This window comes from Adiantum capillus-veneris, chromosome 26, assembly GCF_014529385.1.
Source record: "Adiantum capillus-veneris isolate H3 chromosome 26, ASM1452938v2, whole genome shotgun sequence".
In the NCBI taxonomy this organism is placed as follows: Eukaryota; Viridiplantae; Streptophyta; class Polypodiopsida; order Polypodiales; family Pteridaceae; genus Adiantum; species Adiantum capillus-veneris.
In genome coordinates, this window is record NC_140956.1 from 66813633 (window position 1) to 66828379 (window position 14747).

The 14747-nt window shown below is 47.0% G+C and overlaps 1 protein-coding gene across 6 annotated transcripts in view; it reads left to right on the forward strand.

Moving 5' to 3' along the window:
* LOC147423602 (protein CHUP1, chloroplastic-like) overlaps positions 1-14747 on the forward strand; it is a 55039-nt gene that overhangs the window by 12326 nt on the left and 27966 nt on the right. For 4 of the 6 annotated variants that reach the window (XM_086502253.1, XM_086502257.1, XM_086502258.1 and 1 more), the window contains exon 4: positions 13194-14648. In XM_086502253.1, coding sequence (XP_086358379.1) covers positions 13194-14648 — 1455 coding nt within the window. The remainder of the gene's footprint in view (positions 1-13193; positions 14649-14747) is intronic. The other 2 variants (XM_086502254.1, XM_086502256.1) reach the window with 1 other exon arrangement.

A 14747-nucleotide genomic window follows, 5' to 3' on the forward strand; every position in this document is an offset into this window, starting at 1 on the left:
TCTGGAAGGGAGGGGGTCGAATTGGGAGTGAGCGAATTCTGGAAAGGGAGGGGGTCGACTTGGGTAGGAGAATGGGCGAATTGGGTTGGGCAAGAGGGACGAATTTGCAGGGCATAGGGGGCGAAATGGTGAAGGGGCGAATTGGGATGGGAGAGAGGGTCGAATTGGGAACTAGGGGAGGGGTTCGAATTGGTAGGAGAAGGCAGGTAGGGGAGAAGTTCTGGAAGGGACTAATTCAGCATGGCCAAATTTGGGAGGGAAGGGTGGTGAATTTGGAGAGAGCAGAGGAGGGGGAATTTAAGAGATAGGGGAGGGAGACTAATTTGACAAATGGGACGATTGGTAGCCAATGCTGAAGACGACATTTTGAGGCTGTGCCCCTCCGGTGAGGATACCATACATCACTTGCACACTTTGCAGAGAGGCATACAGCAAAGAGTTTACCGCTGCTTGATTGCCCAAGCATGTCCTTGAATTTTGCCCCTTGTGAGCACAGTGGGAACAATGCCCAGCCATGTTCGAGGAAGGCCAAGCAAGGCTAAGAACTTACTTACCAAATCTTTACTGACAAGCTACTTATCTATGGAGACCTTGAGAGAAGCTAGTAAACTCAAAGAAAAGATCGCAAAAGAGACTAGGAGCTTAACTGGAAATACCTTAGTGCTAATGTCAAATAACACTGATGATATAACAATTAGAGAAAGAGTGATTCGATTGTAAGAAGTTGAAGACAATACCCAATTACCGAGACTGAGTGGGAAATGATACTTCAGATTGAAAGATGGAAACTTCTACAAACCTAGCAGAGATTGAGACATAATAGAACTCCCGTTCTGGTGGAAAGGTAGTTGGGAGGAGATAGATGGGCTATTTGAACCTACATATGGCGAAATCGCTGCAGATTGCTTACTCAGAGTAATAGCACTTGATCCTGGAGCCGTTTACCAGAGGCAATGGAACACCATCCAAAGTTATTAACTAGATTGCTCCTTGTGGAAAAATTTCCTGCACCCTGAATGGCCCTTGCCAGGCTGGAGCCAGTTTTTTAGCCTTTTTCAGATACTTAGCTTGATAAAGTAGCACCAGTGCTCCTTGCGCTATTTGCGGCTTTCGGAGATGGCGATCATGCCATGCTTTGCGACGAAGCTGCTCTGCTTCCAGAGCCCGGGAAGCCAAACTTCGGCTTTCCTCCAGAAGGTAAAGACGAGAGACAGATGCCGACCCCAAATCTCCATTGGCACGCAGACTACCCACTCGCGGAGATCCTGAATTGAACTCAAAGGGTGCTATTGCTTCCAAACCGAAGGCTAATTGAAATGGGGTGTGATTGGTTGTGGCTTTGAAAGAAGTGCGGTATGCCCAAAGGGTGCCGTGGATAGCTTGACTCCAAGTCGCAGGATGCAGATGACATGCTTTCCGCAGAAGTGCTATCAGAACCTTATTAGTGCTCTCCGCCTGCCCATTTGCTCTACGGTAATAGGAACAAGATTTTCGGTGAAAAATCTTGTAGTTGGCCAGCAAGGTTGAAATTATTTCATTCACAAAGTGACTACCCCTATCACTGGTGATTTCCAAGGGACACCCAAACCTGCACAAAATATTTTCGTAGAGAAACTTGGCTACAGTAGTGCCAGTGCAATCCGTTGTTGCCAGTACCTCTGCCCACTTTGTTGCATAATCTGTAGCCACTAGTAGATACTTCCGATTTCCCGGTTGGGCGGAGGGAGTAATTGGACCCACAAAATCAATGCTCCATCTCTCAAAGGGCTGCCATGCCATAGAGACCTGTAGGGGACGGTTTGACTGCTTGCTTGGTTTGGGGCCACAGCGCTGACATACATCACATACTTTGACATAGGCAATTGCATCTCGAAAAATATAGGGCCACCATAAGCCACACTGGAGAATCTTCTAAGTAGTAATATGACCAGGGTAATGGCTACCGGTGGGACCACTGTGGGCATCCTCCAAAATAAACTCCACTTCATGAGGGGAGACACACTGCCTCAGAACACCATCCTGTCCTGACTTGTATAGCTGGCCTCCAATTAGTGTGAATGGCCTTGCCTTCAACATCAGTCGTCATTTGTGCAGTGGAGAAGCGTTCTCTGGGTACATGCCAGTAGAAATTAGATGCAAAACATCGCCGTACCATTCCGGAGTGGTATCCACCTTAAAGAGGCTGCTATCTGGAAAGTCGTCTGCAATCCCTATTGCTTCTTCACCCGTGTGAATGCGAGAGAGGTGGTCAGCAAGGACATGATGTTTGCAAGGCCTGAGTACCACTTCAAAATCCAATTCTTGAAATAGGAGTAGCCATCCCCATACTCGACCTGCAACTTGCGGCTTGTTGAGCAGATAGCGCAGGGCATGGTGATCAATAATAACTGTGAAGTGGACCCCTAATAAATAATGCCGAAATTTTTGTAGAGCATACACGATAGCTAAGCCTTCCCTTTCTGTGGTGCTATAGTTGCGTTCTGCCTTGGTGAGTAGGCGACTCGCATAGTGAACAGGGCGATCCAAGTTGTACTCCTTACTAGGCTGAGTCAGCACAGCACCCACAACCAATTGACTGGCATCGGTATGTACATGAAAAGGGAGAGACCAATCGGGAGCTACTAGGATAGGCGCTTCAGTGAGGCGTTTTTTGAGATATGCAAAAGCTTTAGCCTCTGCATTCGACCATTGGAAGTGAACAGTAGCACTGGTTAGGCGTGTTAGGGGCTGAGCCACCTGCGCATACATGCGTATAAACCTGTGATGATAGCCTGTGTGACAAACAAAGCTCTGCACCCCTTTTGGATTGATGGGGGGGTGGTAACTTCAAGATTGCCACAATCTTCTCTGGGTCAGGTGCTAAACCTTTAGCAGACACCACATGGCCTAGCAGTGTGCCCTTAGTGACCAAAAAATGACATTTGTTAGGATTCAGCTTTAAGCGTGCCTCTTTGCACCGGAGGAAGACAACAGAGAGTTGAGCGAGGTGTTCCTCGAGATTTTCCACTGGGGTTGAACATTGAGCACCCGAGAAGGCCGAAAAATCGTCCATGAAGATGCGAAGATGATCCGTAAGCAAAGGACAAAAGATGAGATATACCGCCCTATTGAAAGAAGGTGGAGCGTTTTTCAACCCAAAAGGCATTCTAGTGTAGATAAAAATACCCCTGGGAGTCACAAAGGCCGTTTTCAACTGATCACCTGGATGGATGCCCAACTGATTGTATGCACTAAACCCATCCATGAAACTGTACAAAACATGCCCTGCTACGTCCTCGAGCACACGCTCGGTGAAAGGTGTGGGGAAACCATCTGGGATAGTTACCTTATTTAGCGCACGGTAATCTACGCACACATGAATTTTATTTGATTGCTTCTTAGGCGCTATCACCATGGGTGATAACCACTCAGAGTGCTCCACAGGTACAATGATCCCTGCCTCTTGCATTTTTTCGAGCTCCGACTTGACAGCCTCTACATACTTTGGGTTGAGCTTATAAGCTCGGCCTTTGACAGGCTTCGCCCCTTCAACCAGAGGGATAGTGTGGAGACCTAATTCTGGTGGGATCCCTTCCAAATCCTTGTAGGACCAAGCAAAAACATCCTTAAACGAGTGAATAAAAGAAACTACTTGATCAAGTAATGCGGGATGCTCCCATAACCAAGCTGCTAAGAGGACGTACTGAGGGTCATCAGGGTCGCCCAGGTTGACTTTTTTGATAGGGTCAGGGGGTGTAACAGTGGAGGGTACTTGAGAAGTTGAGAACTGAGCTGCCTCTTGGAGCCTCGAGACTTCATGTGCTGGTGTTTGATCGATTGGAAACTCCGCATACTCTTCTTGTAACCATCCTGGTGGAAGCTCTTCGAAGGGTAAATCTTCAGACACAGGCATAACCGAGTGCTTTTGAGGGGGCGGGGCGTCCGACCTGGAAGATGTTAGAGGGAGGGGGAAATCATTGGCGAGTTCATGCAGAGGATATTTTTTCCCCCTTCGGTGATGTGTTATAGGTTCCCCGAGGCCGAGGGCTTCAGTAGGCGGATCATCTGAATCATGAGAATTTAGGGTTGACACACTTACTTGTTGGACTGAACCACTGTCTGCTGTAGGGCTTGGGACATTTATGTCCGCCAGAGGAGTTGGGAGAGAGAGTGTTACCGGCACAGGTGAGTTTTGAATAGAAACAACATAGCATGGCATCGAGGCGGTAGCTTCCAACCACTGCAGCAGGTCTTCGTTAGACCCGTCAGGTGGGGTGGGCTGCTCAGGGTCGGGGTTGGACTGTACTGACAATGAGCTGTGATGAACCACTGGATCCATACCTCCTTCGACCTGAATTGGTTGCATGGGGAAGCCAGGAGAATGTATCCACATGGCGTCGTTTCCCCAATCATGCAGTGCCTTAGTATGCCGCAACCATGGTCTACCAATCAGCAACGGAAATCCTCCCTCCACCTGAGGAAGACTGACCACCACAAAATCTAAGCTAAATGTGAAGCCTTGTACCATCAGTGGAATCTTCTCTACTATGCCCACCGGGTAGACTGTCCTCTGGTCTGCCAATGTAACAGTGAATGGAGCAGGGCGGTTAGGCTGCAGGCCTAAGGCCAACATAGTAAATTCTGGCATCAGATTGATCCCAGATCCACCATCCACTATGACGCTTGAGAATTGATGCCCAAGAATAGACGCCGTGAGACGAGGACTTTTGTAGTCGGTGAGGGGAGCAGCTGGATATGAAATCATATAGGACTCCAAGGGCTGCACAGGTAGGTGCCCGATACTAGGCTCTGCACCCGGGTACAGAGACTGGATGATGGAAAGGGTGTCACTTCTAAAATTTGCATCAAGTCGAAGCATGTCATACAGTGACACTTGTTGAAAAGTGTTTTTTAAGATAGACCCTGCTGTGGGCTTGTTTCCTTTGATGAGATCTTGCTCTGGTATCTTGACCTTCTGCAAGTCCTCTACCGCTTCCATGAAAGCACCATCAATATCTGATAGAAGCGAGGTAGGTTGGCTCTTGACACTACCTGCTGGTTTGGCAGCTACTACTGGAGTTTGACTCATTTGTGTGACAGGAGATGGAAAGATTGGACCGCCAGGGAGGCTGAGACCAAGAGAAGCTCTCTGTGTCCGTGTGAGCACACGGGCCGGCTCTTCCACTTGCTTCAACCCATCTCGAGAGGCAACTACAAGCGTGGAAGGCGGGGCCTGTCGAATGGAGTTCACTGTGATGAGGTTAAGCTTTGGGAATGTAAACTCCTGTTGGTTCTGGCTTGTGCTTGCAGATGTGGACGCTCTTTGTTTTGGGCAATCCTTACTATAGTGATCCTTAGCTTCAGGGCAATGTCGGCAAGGAGGGGACCCTTCTGGTAAGAAACATTTGCTCTGATAGTGTCCATACTCCCTGCACCTGTAGCACAAAATTGGCCTATTTGAGGGACTAGGTGGTCTCGGCCCTTGCTGCATGGGACCGGATGCTGACGTGTAGAAGCTTTGGGGAACTGAAGGAGTACTAGCATGATAAAAGCTGGGGGATGTAAAGTTGTTGTGCATACTTTGCATAGGAGGTGTTGTCAGCAGAGGTGGCATCGGGTTTTGATGGCTATATGGTGATACCATGTTTGATGCAGGTGCTAGCCCTTGTTGGAGAGACGGACCTGGATTTGTTGTATCTGCCGTAATCCCTTGATATAATAGCAAACCTTGTCTTTATGCCCAGACTTCTCGCAGAAGTGGCAATAAGCTCGAAGGGGACAGTCTTGTGGAGGATGTCCTGAAGAGCGACACGAGCTGCACCATACCATAGCTTTAGTCTCCTGTTGAGACCGAAGCTCTTCTAGCTCTCTCTTGATTTGATCCAAAGCCTCTAGATGTGGGGGTTTCTCCTGGCGAAGAGAGATATTTTTCTCCTCTTGAAGAGCGCGTTGTAGTTTTAGGGCTTCAAGTTCTCTACGCAAAGAAGTCAATGGATCAGCAGTACTTTCCGAAAACACAGAGGGGGTCTCTATGTGAGAGGAGTTGAACAGCTTCCTAGCCCCCTCTATCCTAGTAGCAGCTGCGATAAACTCCTCCAAAGTGGCGTCGAGTCGGAGACTCTCTCGAAGTTTTTGCTGCGATGTTTTGGGAAGCGCCTTTTCCACCCGCTTCTTGACCATGAATTCACCGGCTTGCTGGGGAAGCTTGGCAACCAGAGACTTGGTCTTGGTCATAAGCTCTGCAAAAGTCTCCTCTGGCTGGAGCACCACGTTGGCCAACTCATCCAACACCTTCTCTTGGTAGTCACCTGGCCTGAAATCTGCACAAAACTGTTGTCTTAAGGCTGCCCAAGTTGCAAAATGATTTTCTGCAAACTGGCTGTACCATTTGTCTGCTAAGCCATCCAAGGTGGATGGAAAGAGTACCAAATAAGCATCTTCCCTGTTAAGACCACGACCCCTACAGAGAGATACAAACCTCCTTCCATGGTCATCAGCATCTTCTGAAGAGAGTCCTTTGAATGTAGGGAATTTGATGTTTACCTTGGCCAAAACGCTAGCCAACTGCTCCATGGCCCCTTGCTGAGCCTGTTGCTCAATAACCTGCTGTAGCAGAATAGGAGAGAGCTTTACTGGAGAAGGTGATCTGGAAGATGTGGAACCGGATGGAGGAATGGGTGATGTCGTATGTGGAGGTATGGGTGTAGAGGTTGATGGACTTCTACTAGGCAATAAGGGTCGTCTTCTATTGTAGTACTTCAAAGGGCTCAGTAGTGCGCTTTGACGCTCGATTGACCGCCTTGTATGTGTCATGCAGTGACCACCAATCCAACCGAACCTTGGGCAAGAAAACCTGTACTGGTTGAAGACAGGTCTAGACTTAGGTGGAACCAAGGACGAGGAGAGACTAGACCAGGGACGAGGACAGATTGGACCAGGCTAGAGAGACCAGACCAATTGGACCAGGGAAGGACGAGGACAGATTGGACCAGTCTAGAGAGACCAGACCAATTGGACCAGGGAAGGACGAGGATAGATTGGACCAGTCTAGAGAGACCAGACCAATTGGACCAGGGCGAGATAGGACCAGACCAGATGGACTAGACCAGGGACAAGACCAATTGGACTAGGGCGAGAGAGGACCAGCTCAACAGGCTACACAGTGCCGGGCAAAGTAGGCGAAGCTAGATAAACCCAACTAGCTTCAAGATTTGCACTTCACAGAGAGTGAGACTTCAGTTGAGGTCCCACCGTGATCGCCAAATTGAGAGCACCTGTAGCGCAGATAGTGTGTCGTGCTCTCTACAGTGGGTGCTCCTCAGTGAAATGTGCGTGACAATCTCACTCAAAACAAGCTGAAAACAGGAAACAATAGACAACAACTCTCACAGACACAAAAGAGCAACAACAACAGTAGACCACATCAACTGACTCGACTATCTCAAAGAACTGATACAGACTCTGGCGTGGCAGCACACTCAGCTCCAGCCCAGGACTCTCAGGTACAATGGGGGTGTCGAGGCTCAGATGTGCGGGGATGGTGAAGACATGCTCTGTGTACCGACTCACTCTAAGCGACTACATAAAGATAAACCCAAAATGACCCAAACGACTACTCATATGCACAACCGTAGAGAGCCACCAACGGCTCATAAATGTCAGCCATCTAAGTCTATCCCGAATCTGAGTGGTGGTGACCTGGCCACGATGTCCACTAGGCCACCATTCGTATCCTGCCACGTGCCGTTGTCCAGTCGAGAGAGTCCGTCCAGTGTGAACCAGACCCGACCAATTGTACCAACCGTATGTCCTGTGAAAGTGAAAGTGACACTGTAGCCCTGCTACACCTCTATTAGTTGGAGAAGATTCTCTCTATAGAAAGCCATCTTCGTGCCCAAATCCTATGTCAGTTGTATCCATGTGCTCTTGGTGTCTAGCTGAATCAAATCTTGATGTATGAGTCTATTGATCTCCGTGTGAGAGATAGAGAGGGTGCATCCAAGGAGTACTAGAACGGAGGCAGTCTATCCATGCTGAAACCATGATGTCCTTTGCCCATACCAGCATGTTGTATCCGGCTTGACTGTTTTCTTCACTGGAATGAAATGAGCCTGTTTGCTGAATCTGTCAATAACAGTCCAGATACCATCGTGACCACTCTGTGTTCTCGGGAGATCAAAAATGAAATCCATCGCTATACTTTCCCAGGGGCGGGTGGGTATGGGTAAAGGCTGTAACAATCCCTGTGCTTTATGCCTGTTAAACTTGACCTTCTGGCATACCAAGCAACTGCACACAAACTCTTCCACATCTTTCTTGGGTCTCGGCCAAAAGAAATATCTCTCTACCCCTTTCATGGTGGTAGCAATGCCGCGGTGACCCGTAAAAGGTGGACAATGGCATTCAGTCATAACCTTTTTCCTCAACGGCTGTGTAAGGCACAACATAGTCTTTTTCATCAAGTAGCCTTCCCGAAGGGAGTATCCAGCTACTATCTCCCCATCCCGTATCCGTGTGAAAATATCTGCAAAATCTGTATCTGTGGCATACTGATCGACCATATCCTCGAAGCTCCTATGATGTATCGCGGAAATAGCCAGAACCAACGGTTTCCGAGACAAAGCATCTGCCACCACATTCTTCTGTCCCTGCACATGGACAATCTGGAAGTGGAACTGTGACAAGATGTTCGCCCACCGCATCTGTTTTTCCGAAAGCTGCTTCTGTGACAAGAAGTAGCGCAAACTCTGATGGTGTGTAAAGACAGTAAAATCCGCTCCGAGTAGGTAATGCCGCCACTGAGTAAGAGCATGGATAACCGCCAAAAGCTCTTTCTCATAGATCTGTGCTGTCATCTCCGGCCTAGAGAACAAACGGCTCTCGTAAGCTATGACATGGCCTTCTTGCATCAAGACCGCACCCAGACTACGACCACAAGCATCACAAAATACTTCAAATGACTTCTGCAAGTCCGGCAAAGTCAAAATAGGTCCCGTAGTCAATTTCTCTTTCAACGTCTGAAAGGCAGTCACCTCTGGGGGTCCCCACGAAAAAGGTACTCCTTTCTCTGTCAAGATATGCAAAGGGGAAGCAACCTCAGCAAACTTTCGTATGAACTGCCTGTAGTACGAACACAGTCCCAAGAAGCTTTTAACTTCATGGACATTCTTCAAGTCGGGCCAATTATGGATAGTCTCTATCTTGGCCGGATCCATTTGCACTCCTGCGGCTGACACAATGTGTCCCAAAAAGTGTATCTCTGGTAGGAAAAATTCACTTTTCTTTGCATTAATCACTAACTTGTGATCTCGTAATTCCTGAAAGACCTGAAGCAGATGATCTCTGTGTTCTGCCTCATTCTTGGAGAAAACAATGATGTCGTCAAAGAAAGTGCCAACAAATAGCCTGTACTCTCGAAAAATCCTATCCATCATCCGGTTAAATGTCGCAGGAGCATTGGTTAAGCCAAAAGGCATCACCAAAAACTCAAATAACCCAAAAGTTGTCCGAAAATCTGTCTTGTAGACATCTCCTGGCGCTATCCTGATCTGATGATATCCACTCTTCAAGTCAATCCTGCTAAAGCACAAGGATCCCTGTAACCTGTCGAGTATATCATCGATCCTAGGAATCGGAAATCTGTTCTTGATGGTGATTTCGTTGAGAGTGCTATAATCGATGCACATTCTCCAAGATCTGTCTTTCTTCAAAACCAACAACACTGGAGAGCAATACGGTGAAGTACTAGGCTGGACAAGACCCTTTTCCAAGAGGTCTTTCACTGGGTTCATAATCTTTTCATTCTGTACTCGGCTCACACGATAAGGTGGCCGATTCGGTGGCGTGCTTCCAGATATCAGATCAATGGTATGATCTTCAGGCCCTCTCAAAAGCAATCGGCATGAACGTGGAGAAATTTTTTTTTGGTGTTCTTTTCTTCAGGTCAAAACATATTCAACCTTTATCCATCGTTCAGTTCTCCCAAAAGAATGAGTAAGAAAACTGAAGTTCATCAAGTACAATCTCTAAGCCCTTCAGTTTAATATCAAGTACAATTGTTCTGCCCTTATCTGTAGTCAAAGTCGCTTTTCTCGCCCGATAATTGACCACGGCGTTGTTCTTGTGGTACCAGGGAATCCCTAAGAGAACATCACAACCCTCCAAAGGCATTATGAAGAAGTCCTCATGCCCCAAATACCCCTGACAATGTAACCGAAGTTTGCCAATGACAGGTGTAATGGCTACATCCCTGCCGGGTGCCGCTAGAACTGCCTCTGCAAGTGGTCCCATCCGATCGGGAGTAATCTCGAGCCGCGCCGCCAATTCCGGTGAAATGAAGTTGGCCTTGGCTCCTCCATCAAAGAAAATCAGGGCCTCTTGATCTTTCACTTTGCCCCAAGCTCGGCAAAGTTCTGTACTCTCATCCATGGTGTCGGGATCGGTACCGACACAATCTGGAACCAGTCCTGTTTTCATCTTGCCTTTTCGTACACGGTCCTCAGCTGCTCTCGAACTCTCAGGCCTTTCGTCGTCCTTGTCATTCTGTTCTTTCTGTGCCTTTTTAGGGCACTTCGCGGAGATATGTCCAGTTTCCCCGCATCCAAAGCACTTCCCCTCCCTGATGTAGCGAGTCCGCTCCTGAGGAGTAAGTCTGGGTCGTGCATCCTTTTTCTCTGGGTTGCTCTTTCTTTTTCTACTTTCATTCCCAGAAGTCTGTCCGGTACGTTGTGTCGTGACCTCATCTGTGGGGTAGGTCAGACTGCCAGAGTGAATTGCAAAGCCCCGCTTCGCATGACTCATCAACTCCTGAATAGAAGCTGACTTCTGTTCCAAGCAGTGGTCTCGGATCTCTGTAGGTAGACCCAATGTAAACCGCTCAATCTGTTCTCTGAACGAGATCTTCTTGAATGAAGAGGCAGGTAGAAAAGAGTTCCAAAATCTTTCACAGTAAGAATTCACTGTATCGCTCTTGGTCATCCGGAGATGGTTCCAAGCAGCTCGTATATCTCGCTCAAACTCTTGAGTCAACCAAGAAGAAATAAAAAGCCTCTTGAATTTCAGCCATGTAATTGGCACAGTCTTGCTTAATAGAAGCGTGGACCACCAAGTGCGAGCGTTCCCCTTAAAATAAGAGGCAGCTCTCCGAATCTTGGAGTGCTCTGAATAGCGTCCTCCCGCGAAAGCGATGTCAAACTGTTGTATAAAAGACAAAGCCTTTGAAGCATCGGAGTATCCCGAAAAAGTATCAAACTTAAGTGCTTGGCCACCTTCCTTAAACTCTCGGACTTTCTTGCTTTTATCTTCGAGAAAGTCATATTGGTTGGCTTTGTAAAAATTCCTCTTGTTTGCATAAAAGTTTCCGTTGTCAGAGTCTGAACTGTCCGTAGACGAGTCCTCTGTAGAAGTGTCACTCACTGGGCGAGACCTAGATTTCCTTGCCTTTTTCTTGCCCTTTCCGAAGCGTTGTTTCTTCTTCGCTTTTTGCTTTTCCTGTCTTCTTCGCGCGAGTCTGAAGAGCTAGAAGAACTGTCAGAAGAAGAAGAAGAAGAACTGGGTAGGCCTTCAAACTTGACGCACTTCTTCAGTTTCTTTGCTTTGTCGAATGTCGACTGACGACCCAAATATCCCGGGAAGTCAGTACCTTTGTTCTACTTTTTGCCGTGCTTTTTGCCTTTCTTTTGCACGTCGAAAAGCTGAGCAATCCGTGCATCAACCACGTTCTCCAGTTCCTTCTCCGTATATTTCTTGGAGGCAGAAGGTTTCTTGAGAGCGGGTTTCGGGAGTGGTGTTGTGGTTCTCTACCACTCCCTCTGTACCTCTTCCAAAGAGGTCTGGTTCATATATTTTGCCATCTTCGGGTCCTTGGCAAAATTGAGCATCATCTTTGTTGCATCACCAATCAATTGACGACGCTCCATCTCTCTTTGCTCCGCCTGAGTAGGCCGAGGCGGGCCATACTCTCTGTCTGAATCTTCGTTGTGATCCCAGCCCGCATCTCCAGATGCAGAGGGAGTCGACTGATCATTGCCTGAAGCCATAGGTGCCGCGGAAAAAAAAATTCGGGGATCGGATTTCCCGTAGAAGAGAAATCGGCCGTGCTCTGATACCACTGTAACAGACTTGGACACTCCAAGTCAAGAATCAACCGCGATAGCACCAAATAACCACTTCAAAACAATTCACAGATCACAATAGATTTGCACTGGCCCGGCGGAGTTCCGTGCCTAGAGATGTTGGCCCCAAAGACTGGTGCCCCTTTCGGTATTTCTTTTTATATTAATCAATCATCAAAGTACAAAAGAGCGGTTAGGGTTTCACTCTCAGACTCTGCGTCCAGATGCTCTTGAGAAGTGAGGCCCTCACCACTAATTTAAAGGTTACAAGGGATGCCCAAAAGCAGAGCCCCAAAAGCTTCAAATCAAAAGCAATTGCTCTCTCTCTCTCACAGAGAGTCAAAACATGAAAGCAAAAGCATTCTCTCTCTCTTTCTCATTAAGTAGAGAAAAAGCGAAATTTGCGTCGCTCATCATTTTCCAAAAAAAAATAAAAAAAATAAAAATAAAAATATTTTAATAATAATACGCCTCCGCGATTTCCGGAAATTAGGGTTTCTGGCAGAAATTAGGGTTTCTGCTGTCCGCCACGTCATCACTTTGTGACACACTCTATCTCACTCTGACCCACATATATCTGGCCTGCTCATCTCTCCGAACAATACGAATGAGGGGCTGAAGCTCCTCCCTGAATAGAACCGCCACACCTCCTGACCCACGTCCTTTGTGCGTTGATCTCACATCCTGCCTACAAGTAGTCTCCCAATGGTATCCCGTCACTCTAGGTAATGTGCCATCATGAGTCTGATGCATCTCCGAGAAAAAATAATGTCTCTTCCCTTAAAGCTATCCTCAAGTGCCTCTTCATCTAGCTTCATTGATCCATTATAGTTCCATGCTGCCATTTTAAGGTTGGTCACATAGGTCTCGCACCGTCATGCGGTGTGCTTTTCCAACACCACTACTCTTCCTCCCTTGTAGAAAGCAATTTTACCTTACTCCCTCGCTGCCTTGATCTCTGGCATCACCTCTTGCATGTGTGCTACTTGTGTTAGAGTAAGGTCATCATCCGAAAATATCCCAGTTTGCTTGAGAGAGAGAGAGAGAGAGAGAGAGAGAGAGAGAGAGAGAGTTCCTTGAAAGTTATGAGTTCAATGGCAGGATGATGTCTTAGCATCAAAAGCTGAAGTTCACAAATTTAGGTCCACCAATGTTGAGCTACAAAAGAAGGTGGAGAGTCTTCAAATGAGCCGCTTCAATGAAGTTGAGGAGGTTGTTTATTTGAGGTGGGTAAATGCTTGTTTAAGACATGACCTTGATGTATACAAATCCTCCCGCCAAAATTCAAATGAAATCGTAAATGAGATTGAAAATTGCAGCCCTATTGTACATGGTAATGGTGATCTTACCTTGTGTACTTACTCTCATTGTTCTTCTGCATCACACAACAATGCCCTTGGCAACTCTACGCCACAAAATGATCGTGAAACCATGCAAGGAAAGAATGAGAGTAGAACCTCACATAATCCTCAAACATCAAGCCCTGTTAATAGTATATATTCATCACCAACATCTACCAAATACAGCCAAAGGAACATCCATGTATCACCTCTTGCTATTCCACATGGAGATGTCAGCAGAAGTCATTCATCACCGCTAGTAAGTCCCTTTGGACATGTAGATCGCAGTGATTCATCACCCCCACTTCCACATGCAGATGGTAGTCACTTATTTCTGTTAGAAAACCCACTTGGCCGCTTGAAGAGTAGTCATGCATCTCCTAAAAACTCTCTTCAAGGTGTGGGGAAGACAAAATCAGGTGTGCCTTATTCAATACAGCAACAATCTCCTCCCTCAAACAGTCACTTTCCTCAATCTTCAAATGCCTATAATGCTCTACAACACAGCCCAAGAAGTATGACTCAAGACAGAGATCCTCAGAAAACAGCAGAGATTCAGTCAAAGCTAACATTCAACCACGATAGATCATCCACATCAGATGCAACTTCATATATGACCCTCCACACACATAATTCACTGCAAAGATTGGGAAGAAGCTTCACTAGATCAGCTAGTACCCTCTCTGCAAGCTTCGACGGATCTACGAACCGAACACAAGGTAGACGTCAAATACAAGACAGACAAACTTTCAGGAGGTCTTCTAGTACACTCTGTGCAGACTCGGACATCCCTACTGCTGAACATAATCTGAGTACCAACCCAAGCTTGCGGCGGCATTCAGCGTCTTCAGGTATGTCCCTCCTAGACGAATACCTACACAGTACAAACACCAGGAGCCTTAACAGGCCCACTTCAAGATTTTCAGATCTTTTACCTGATAATAGACAGTTTAGTAATTTCAAAACTGTGCCTTTCCCTACGATGAAAAAAGTGATGGAGCCTGCAAAGAGGAAAGATTCTACTGGTGCAAAGGCTCATTCATTTGAAATTCACCTGGATCCTTCAAATAGAGTAGTTGCTGCCTTTCAGAAGCTCTCTGCTTCCTCACCAACAAAAAACGCACACCAGACATTCAAGGACTTGTCAAGGCGGAACAGCCATGACTACAAAGCAGAAAGCAAGGCTCAACAACATGACGAACATGATGCTCATAAGGTAAGCCAGGACAATCGTTTCAGACATATGCAGCTTTCTGAATTGAAACTCCACCATTACTTGTAGTCTTTTGTGCAAGGTAGGCTGCCCATATTGAAA